Source organism: Trachurus japonicus, chromosome 17 (assembly GCF_045865225.1).
Source record: "Trachurus japonicus isolate A0001 chromosome 17, Traja_1.0".
Lineage (NCBI taxonomy): Eukaryota > Metazoa > Chordata > Actinopteri > Carangiformes > Carangidae > Trachurus > Trachurus japonicus.
In genome coordinates this window covers 1,082,165-1,092,593 of record NC_140923.1, presented here as the reverse complement: position 1 = coordinate 1,092,593, position 10,429 = coordinate 1,082,165, and the positions used below count along the sequence as shown (strand labels likewise).

Sequence of the window (10,429 nt, the reverse complement as noted above, 5' to 3'; positions counted from 1 at the left end):
GGGTTGGTAGCCTATCATCATTATATCATATTACATCCTCCACATCTCCATATTGGGTTTGTGTAGAACTTTAGGACCAAAGTCTGTCACAGACTAAGTTTTGAGAAAAGTAAACCGTTGCTGAAGAGAGAGAACAGTCTCCCTTCACCTGAGTGAAATCTGTGTCTGGATGTGTACGTCGGGCAGCAACGATATGCAACGCAATCATTTTTCCCTTTTAACACTGATTACAGCATTTTACAAAACTGTAAACATTCAAGTAAAAGCTGTGGATAATTTTAAAGGTAAATGTCACTGTCACAAGACAAGTTTGTAGAACTTGTATGAATTACAGTAGAAATGTAAAATAGTGTTTAAAAACCTCTTTGCTGCAGTTGCAACATTAATCCACTAGATGGCTCCAAACTACACACATCAGCTCAGCATGAGGCTCAGGAGAGAAGTCATTTCCAACTCTGCTACACAAACACATATTAAGTCTCAGGTGTCAAATGTTTAGTCAGCACAATTACTGTTTATTTTCTGGATTAATATTATGTTTCTGCAGTATCACTGAGAACTTGAATATCTGTACATATTTTTAAAAAATCAGTCAATAGACCAGAGACCAGAGCTGTCACATTCTGAGGATATTTTTATTGAGTATAAGTCACATGACACAGTTATAATTAAATCATCAAACTCTCCAGTGTCCCCAAAATAAAACAAAATATAAAAACATGATTAAGAGCCACAATCTTTAAAAATCACCATCTACCAGAATCCTTTAAGAGCTGATGGACGTCAACACTCAGGTGCAACAGAAGCTGATTGATTTCATTCACAAATGAGTTTCAAAACGACTGACTGAGTTACTATTTGATTGGAGGAAAAACATGAGTAAAGAAAACTAACATTTCTCTACAAAAGTCATGTCACTTTAATACAACTGGATAGAAACAACAAAAAGTTATAATCAAAATGAGAACAAAACAGGAGAAAAAAAACAAACAAACCACAAACTGATGAACTGATCACATGATTAATGTCAACAGAATCACCACTAAATGAACAAAGCAATGAGGAGTGCTTCACACCAATCACACTGAACTCCTCTAAACACCACAGAGGTCAGCCTTGACATGTTTAAAGCTTGGGTTGACGTTAAGAGGGATCGATCATTATTATTAACATCATTTAGATGGTGGTTATCGCCCAATAGTAGATAGATAGAGATAGATAGATACGCTTTATTTCGGTGTCACTCCACAACACACAATAAAAATCCAGAGACAATATAAAAATACAATATTCATTACAAAATTACCCGTTCCACTTTGACAAAATTAAAAGTGATGGGGACCACTCAAAAAGAGAGTTGTGAGACACCAACTAATAAAATCATGAATAAAAACGTACATTATAGTACCATACAAACAAAACAATTGTTTTATGAACTGGAACTCATGAGAGACAGTCTTCTATTGAGGATGAGGTGGCAGGCTTTGGCACATACGTTAATGCAATGTTTGCCAGCTAAAATTACACACAATTTATTCATATCATCAAGATCATTAAAATTAAAATAGGACTGTGTACTAAATAGATCAGTACGAATGTCCGTATAAGTAACACAGTGCAAAAGAGTAGTACGACCTACACAATGTGAAGAACAAGTACAAAATGAAGAAAGAACAAGTATCAAATGTATGATGAATCTTATGATACGTTTGATGCTTTAAATCCGAAATTTAAGAATAAAGCTGAAAAAAACAAACACAATTAGTCATCACGAATATTTCATTGCTGCTTTAAACGCATCATTGCATTAACATCTAAATCTAAATGGAAGCAAAAAGGTAAAACTCATAATGTCTCATCAACATTCGCCGGCATAGCTAACATGTTGGTACATAGAAACTAAAACTACTGCTGATCCACCACAGTCACACTGATGAACTGTTTTTACTGCAGGTTGTTTCACAGGTTCTGGTTTCAGAAGGTTTTCAAGTTATTTAAACCAACTGAGTGGATTGTTGAATATCCCCTTCACCTTGGACTTCATCTTCTCAAACACTGACTTCTCTTCTCCAGTCAGATCAACTCCCTCTGCCAACTTGTTCAGAAGAACTGCTCGCTCTCTGACACTGTGCAGCTCTTTGATTCGCTGCTGAAATCCAGGTTTGGCCTCACGTTCCTCTGTCTGTATCAGGAGATCAATGTAATCTGGAGTAGACAACGGATCTGGACAGAGTGCGATCTCTCTCAGACGTTCCAGGCATTTCACTAATGTTTCCATCATTTCTATGATTTTCTTCTGCACCTGCTCGTATTCTACTTCCAACTGTTTCATGATTTTCTCTTTATTCATCTTCTGTCCCAGCGCCTCCTCATATTTCTTCTTCAGTTCCTGATACGTCTTCTTCACTGTTACACGTTTTGTGTCAATTCGGAACGAATTGTTGCGGTGGACGCTCCACACACACTTTCCCACACACACTGTGCAGTTTCCATTTCTCATAGCAGCACACCCTTTTTTACCCTCGTCATTTGGTATCCCACAAGGATAATGGCAGGTGGAGTTGCAAGTGAGGCAGTTGGTGACATAGGTTCTTGGTGGAAGATCAATCTTTATCATAATTTCGTCCACTGTTTCATAATCAAAGTCCTTGTTCTCCTTCATGTGGGTCTCGTGGTTTTTGAGTGCAGCTTTTGTCATGTTTATTTCCTCCAGTTTTGACAAACCATTTTGTATAATTGGCTGCACACCTTCAATAGTCGCCTCAAGTTGTTCACGCTCTTGGAGAACCTCCTTGGTCAGGGTCAGACTCTGGGGATCCATGCTGGATAGATGAGTGAAGAATGTTTTCATACTGACTTTCCCCATTTTCCAGACCATGTGATCAAAGTCGTCCTCGTGAGCCTTGGCTCCTGTGTTTTTGGCAAAAAGCACAGAGTTGTTGAATTTGAAATTGAGAACAGAGCCATCAGGGTTTGTAGCACATGGGATCTCAGCAGCTTCGATCGCCTTCAGGACTGGAGGCGTTTTACCATCAGCAAAAGTGACCAGAGCAACAATGTTTCTGGCAATGTCCTTCCCAAAAATGGAGAGGATGGCATCAAAGATGTACTTCTGTGTGTGTGTTAGACGAACTGAAGCTGACGGAACTACAAAACACACTGCATTAATGCTGTCAATTCCACTTTTGACAGAGAAAAACTCTCTGATTTTGTCTGTGATTTTTTTGTCCTGTGTGATTCCTCTTGTGTCTCCATACCCTGGAGTGTCGATGATTGTGAGGGAGTATGGAACTTGGAAACCATCTCTGTGGTTGATCTGATAGGCTGTCACCTCTGAGGTCTGACTGCACGCTTGTGATTCTTGAGTTTCTTCATCTATCAGTTTAAATCTGTAGTTGTCCTCCCAGTCAACTCCTAGGATGTAGTTGATCATGCCGTTGATCAGGGTGGTCTTTCCAGATCCAGTGGCTCCAACAACCATGATGGTTTTGTTTGATGAGTTTTTGGCTGGTGTCCTTCCAAAAACCTTTTTGTTGAACTTACCATGTCCTGCTGGTTTCAGATTTAAGAGGTAGACAGGTGGATCACTTGGGAGGAGAGTGAAGTCTGGGTTATCCACTGGTTCTTTCTTAGTTTTAATCTTGAGCTCTGCTCCAGGCCGACTCCGTCCAAAACCAACATCTGTGCGCATCCTGATGGAGTAGACCGTGTTGCGTTTAAGGTTCTTCAGAGTGAAAGTGTACACCTCCTCCCTGGTGTCTCTGCTCTGCCACTGACTGCTGTTCTCCTCCTTGAACTCAATGATGTAGCCTGCTACTGATTCACACATTTGGACAGACGGGGTGCTCCATGTCAGAGTGATCGAGTTTGCTTTCACTTTGGTGTCTCTTACCTGAGTTGGTGGACCAGCTGTTATGAGGGTCACAGCTGTGCAGATGTCACTGCTGACAGTGTAGCTGAATTTGCCCACAGCTGTGACTCTGATCTCATACTCAGTGTTTGGCCTAAGTCCTGACAGAGTCACTTCCTCCTGGTTCTTCTTCAGTGGTTCAGATGCCCACTGAGGGTTTCCTTCCTGTTTGATTCTGTGTTCTACTCTGTACTCTACAGATCCAGGATCTGGTTCAGGTGCTGCTCTCACTGTTATTGTATCATATGAAACAGCAGCAGCTGTTGGGGTGGCAGGTTTTGATGGAGGGAAGTGGACTGGTTCATCTGATCCTTCTTCAAATATGAAAATACACGCCCCAGGATGACGTCCATCATATTTTGCTGCAGATATGAATCTGGTGTCATCACTGCTGTTCACCTTCTTGAGTTCTTTAAACAGTTTCAGTTGTGTCCTCATAGTCTGTCTGGTCTCAGTGGTGAGCCAGTCTGAGTCTCTGGTGGTTAGATCAGAGGATTCTCCAGCTGTGTCCATCATTCCTGCTGGTTTCAGGTGATTGGACAGTTTGACCAGGAAACTATCAGGCTGCTCTACTGAGGTAAATGAAAAGCACACAACATTTCTGAGGTTTAAATCAGACAAGAGGTCATCCAGCTCATCATCCATCTTCACATCTAGTTCCTCCAGCTGCTTAAGGTAGGATTTCAGTGTGTCTGATTCCTTCCCCTTGGTTTTTAGCCACTGATCCAGGTCTTTACTGTTGAATGGTGACTTCTCATGTGCCTTGAGGATCTCCTCCAGGACACTTTCCTCGTTCCCACCCCCTCGGATTGAAGGAAGCACTGACCCGAGCTTCTGCATGAAGTCATACTTGTAATGTTTGCACATCTGCATCAAATCCTGAACCTTCTTTTCCATGGCAGGAAATGTTGCTGCTGCTGTGCCTCTCAGCAGGTCTCTGCATCTCATCTCTGTCTGGTTCAAACTCTCTATAGTTTCTGAAGAGTTTCTGATGAGAGCACTGCTGATGTCTCTTTGGAGTCTTGCTGCTCTTGAATCCAGCTTCACCAGAGGGTAGAGCCACACCCTGAGAGGGACAGCATGTTCTCCATCCCCACCAAGCATATTAGGAAGGTTTCTGTAAACACTCACAGCATCACTGAAGGACGTTGGGTTGGAAGGTAACTTGAAGTCTCCATGAAACATGCAGCTAAACTTTTCTACTGCTGCTTCCTCTTCTTTGTTCATGTTGACAGATGCTTCACAATTTGCTGTGAGGTGCTTCAGTTTATTGAACATGACTTTAGCCTCCCCTTCCACTTGTTTCTTATCTTCCTCTGATGATGATTCTCTGTCAAACACAAAGTAAGCACCAGCTCCATACAAGATGGCTGTGACCACATGAGTGGCAGTGTCGTCCTCAAACACATTAGGATGAGTCACCTGTCCACGACCCAGGTGAGCCATCGTTAATGATTCAAACTTTATTGTTGTTTTATACTGAAGAGTCATGCGGGGTTGTTTGTCAGATTTCTTTGTGTCTTGGAAGTATTTTGCTGATCCCCCCATATCTACCAGTCCTCCCAAGATGCTCAGCTTCAGAGAGCCAGAAATCTTTAATGAGTTTGATTTCTCTTCTATTGAATCTGATGTGGTGACATTGAAGTCAGTGTTATTTTGATGTTGAACACTTGTATTACTTTTCAGCTGATCTGGATCCCACATAGTTACACCTGTTGACACATTAATGACACAATGGTAAGTCAAAAAAGAGTTCAGAAACTTAAATGTCCTATCCAAATGACACAAACCAGGTACTGAAGTGTTTGTTACAATAGTTTTGAAGCTGTATATTTATCCATGTATTCTTGTTAAGTTTCACTGAGGCTCTGAGGGGTTAGGGTTAGCTATCCCTACCTGGAACAAGAAGGTCCCTCCTGCAGTCATACAGCATGCCAAGCTGGAATGGTCTTCCAAGGGCTGCAATCTGTATGGTCTCATCACCAGGCGAGGCCATGATGTAGCTAAATTTCAACTGGAAAACAAAAAAGCAAACAAACAACTTAATTATCAGCAGCTGAAACTAATTAAATTGTCCTAGAGTGCTTCAGACAGAGAAAGTAATTGATTTCAAAAGAGAAACTCAGCACAGATGTCAGGACTGACTTCCTGTAGCATACCTTATTAAAAGGCGTTAGTCGTAGTCGGTCGGCAAACAAGCCACAATGTCCTTCTTGGATAGCAAATGGCGTAAACATACTCCTGAATATCTTAACAGTCATATCGAAATACCTGTGGTTCCTGTTGTTGTTTCCTTTCTCAGAGTGGACTGTGAAAACTGCAACGGGAAGGCAGAACTTCCGCTGGTTGGCTCGTTCTGGCCAATGAGAGGCTAATCGCAGCAGCAAACTTCATTTAGCTCAGACTACTCAACAACTAAGCTACTTGTTGTTGCAAGTTGGATTTTCTTGCAGTACAGACAGAAACAGATGGGAAGAAAACCTGCAACCTCATACTGCACATATTGGAGAACCTCAGCTTCATCAAGAATAAGATATATCTGGGCAACAAGTGAATCGAAGGTAACTGGACTTGTTTAGGTTCCGCCTCTTATCGAAAGGGCTTTATCAGTATGTAATGCATTGGTCTGACTACTCCTCACTAGTCTGACAAAACAGTGGAGACAGACCCATGTATTTAACCTCTGTGGGGGTCACAACATAAGAAACCATAGTTTCGTCTTGTTCAGTTGCATGTTCCTCACAAAGGAACGCCTCCAAGCCATTGGTTCAGGTATGTGACGACACATGGGTGAAAATCAAAACCCAAGTTTTCCAGGTATTCTCTGAACACATCAACTCAGTGGACAAAAACATAAAGTTCACTAGAGAAGATGGTAAGGACAAGCACCTACATTTTTTGGATTGTGACATTAACTTTGGTGAAGACCGGAGCCTCCACATTGGGGTAGATAGGAAACCCACACACAGACCAATATCTTCTATTTGACTCACACCATCCACTGGAGCACAAACTGGGAGTTATCTGGACTCTTGATAAAACAGCAACATGCTCCAGAAAGAATACCAACTCTGAGGGTGCTGAGGAAATGAAAGACAAACGCAAAAACACGTATCCCATACGTGTCTGGGGTATCAGAGAAACTCAGGAGGATTTTTAACAAACATCAAATCCCTGTATGTTTCAAACCCAGCAACACACTCAGGTAAAAACTGGTACACCCAAAATACAGGGTACCACACACTCAAAACTAACAGAGACAGAAATCTTTATAGTACCCATAGAAGCACCTCCCAGACTTGGTGCACACTTGGACAGCTTCTCCCCCATCAACCTGTCAGACTTAACCTCTGCAATTACTTCTTCCAAGTCAGCCACTTGTCTGCTGGATCCCGTCCCGACAAGACTACCTAAGGATGTAGTTAACATTTCTATATTGAACCAAATCAATCTTTCCCTAGTCACAGGCTATGTGCCACAGGCCTTCAAGGTGGCTGTCATTAACCCTTTATTTAAAAAACCTTCTCTTGACCCAGATGTCCTAGCCAACTATAGGCCTATATCCAACCTTCCTTACATCTCTAAGATCCTCGAGAAGGTTGTCCTGGAGCAGCTACATGAACATCTGCACAGCAACGAGCTCTTTGAAGCTTTCTAATGATCTTCTTATAGCTTCAGACAGAGGTCTCGTCTCTGTACTTGTACTTTTGGACCTCAGTGCTGCATTCGACACCATTGACCACAGCATCCTGCTGCAGAGACTGGACCATGAAATTGGGATAAAAGGACCTGCCCTAAAATGGTTTAAGTCAGGTTTCAATTTGTTAATGTTAATAACGACCATTCAGAGTATAGCAGAGTTACGTATGGTGTACCACAGGGTTCAGTCTTAGGGCCAATCCTCTTCATTCTTTACATGCTCCCATTAGGTGACATCATCCGGAAGCACTCAATCAATTTTCACTGTTATGCGGATGATACGCAACTCTACTTGTCCATGGAGCCAGATGACAGAAGCCGTCTCATCAATCTGCAAGACTGTCTGAAAGACATTAGATCCTGGATGTCCTCTAACTTCTTGCTACTGAATTCAGATAAAACTGAGGTCTTCGTGTTTGGACCTAAACACCTCAGGGACACGTTCTCTAATCAGATCGCTACTCTAGATGGCATCACCCTGACCCCGAGTAAAACTGCAAGGAACCTTGGAGTCATTTTTGACCAGGACCTTTCCTTTAGCTCCCACATAAAACACGTGACTAGGACCGCCTTCTTCCATCTGCGCAGTATCACTAACATTAGGAATATCCTCTCCCAGAGTGATGCTGAGAAACTAGTACATGCATTTATCACTTCTAGGCTGGACTACTGTAACTCTCTCCTGTCAGGATGTCCGAAAAACTCTGTAAAGAGTCTCCAGCTGGTCCAGAATGCTGCAGCGAGGGTTTTGACAGGAGTTAGGCAGAGAGAGCACATCTCTCCCACTTTAGCTTCTCCACTGGCTTCCTGTAGGATTTAGAATAGACTTAAATCCTTCTGCTGACTTATAAGGCTCTTAATGATAAAGCTCTATCCTATCTGAAAGAACTAATCATTCCCCTCCTCTCGCATATTTTGAACTGTCATTATCATTATCTGTTGCACTTTGTAGTTTGGCCTTGGTGTCTCGCACTCTCTCTGTGTTTCCACAGATCCACCGGAGCTCCATCTCTCTGCACCAACCGCTGCCTGCACCCCCCTCCCTTTCCCCTGCTGTTAGACCGGTCTGCTCTCCCTTCCTATGAACCAGTCTGCCATCCAGTCCTCCCATTAAACTGGTCTGCTCTCCCTTCCCATGAACCAGTCTGCCATCCAGTCCTCCCATTAAGCTGGTCTGTCCTCTCTTCCTATGAACCAGTCTGCCATCCAGTCCTCCCATTAAGCTGGTCTGTCCTCTCTTCCTATGAACCAGTCTGCCATCCAGTCCTCCCATTAAGCTGGTCTGTCCTCTCTTCCTATGAACCAGTCTGCCATCCAGTCCTCCCATTAAGCTGGTCTGCCCTCTCTTCCTATGAACCAGTCTGCCATCCAGTCCTCCCATTAAGCTGGTCTGCCCTCTCTTCCTATGAACCAGTCTGCCATCCAGTCCTCCCATTAAGCTGGTCTGCCCTCTCTTCCTATGAACCAGTCTGCCATCCAGTCCTCCCATTAAGCTGGTCTGCCCTCTCTTCCCATGAACCAGTCTGCCATAGGGGTTGCACGACTTCAGATTTTTAAAAGTCGACTCTAATGTTATGAAAGTCGAGTCGACGTCGACTAGTCGCTGATGTTCGTCATTCATATTTTTCCCATCATAAATCACAGGAGGAGGGAAATGCTTTGCAACAATCTGTATTCACTGACTGACGCTCATGCACAGAAATGAGTCCACAGAACAGCAGCTTTAGCCTATAAACAACAAGCTGTAAATCAGTTTGTTTTTTTGTAATAAACACTCCTATACAAGTGCAAAAGATAATACTGTACTGTCCGTTAAACAATTAGGGAGGAAAATGACACACATGGCCTCGTCACCATCACAGTCCTGTTCACTCACACTTTTTTCCTGGTTGGTTGTTGGTTTTTTTTGGTTTTTTTATTGCCGGCAGCCCGGACACACTGGCCGCGGAAGCGCAGCACCTCACAGGCGCTTGGCTGGGAGGCAGCAGCTTCTCCTGCTCTTTCCGCGCCGGTCAAACATCGACTCGTCTGTAGGCTACTCGGTTTTCCACACACAGGTCTGTCTCTAGCACTGTATGGATGGATGTGTGTCTTGTGTGCAGACGCAACTGACAAATATCTATAGACGGCCAAGCAAACTTAATCATCATTTATTTTATTTTGAAAATTGACCGGATTCTCTCGCCTTTTCTGTGCCCGACTTCCTGTCTGGTATGATCTGTTCTATCCAGCTTGACGGCGCTCGTATTTTTTTCATTCAGCGCACTCAGCTATTGTTTCAAGCCGCTACTCTTGTACTGTCACATGATCAGTGACTAGTCGACGTCAAGCTGAAAACGTCATTGTGGAGCAGTAAAGTTGACTAGTCGATTAGTCTGTGCAACCCCTAGTCTGCCATCCAGTCCTCCCATTAAGCTGGTCTGTCCTCTCTTCCTATGAACCAGTCTGCCATCCAGTCCTCCATTAAGCTGGTCTGTCCTCTCTTCCCATGAACCAGTCTGCCATCCAGTCCTCCATTAAGCTGGTCTGTCCTCTCTTCCCATGAACCAGTCTGCCATCCAGTCCTCCCATTAAGCTGGTCTGTCCTCTCTTCCCATGAACCAGTCTGCCATCCAGTCCTCCCATTAAGCTGGTCTGTCCTCTCTTCCTATGAACCAGTCTGCCATCCAGTCCTCCCATTAAGCTGGTCTGTCCTCCCTGCCTCCCTTACCCACCAGAAGCTTCCTCCTTCAGCTGTTGTTAACATGTCCATGTTTCTCACATTCTCTGTTATAAACTGTTTTCTTGTCTGTAACAACATCTCTGTCCCGTCTGTCCGTC

The 10,429-nt window shown here is 43.3% G+C and overlaps 1 protein-coding gene across 1 annotated transcript; it reads right to left on the bottom strand.

Annotated features, from left to right (window-relative positions):
• Positions 1-1,593: 1,593 nt before the first annotated feature.
• On the bottom strand, positions 1,594-6,024 carry LOC146969669 (uncharacterized). The gene is made up of 2 exons (XM_085803672.1): positions 5,807-6,024; positions 1,594-5,622 (listed from the first exon to the last, which is right to left on the bottom strand). Exons 1-2 carry the CDS (start codon positions 5,904-5,906, stop codon positions 1,991-1,993), a joined length of 3,732 nt encoding a protein of 1,243 aa, XP_085659798.1. The 5' UTR covers positions 5,907-6,024; the 3' UTR covers positions 1,594-1,990.
• Positions 6,025-10,429: the final 4,405 nt, after the last annotated feature.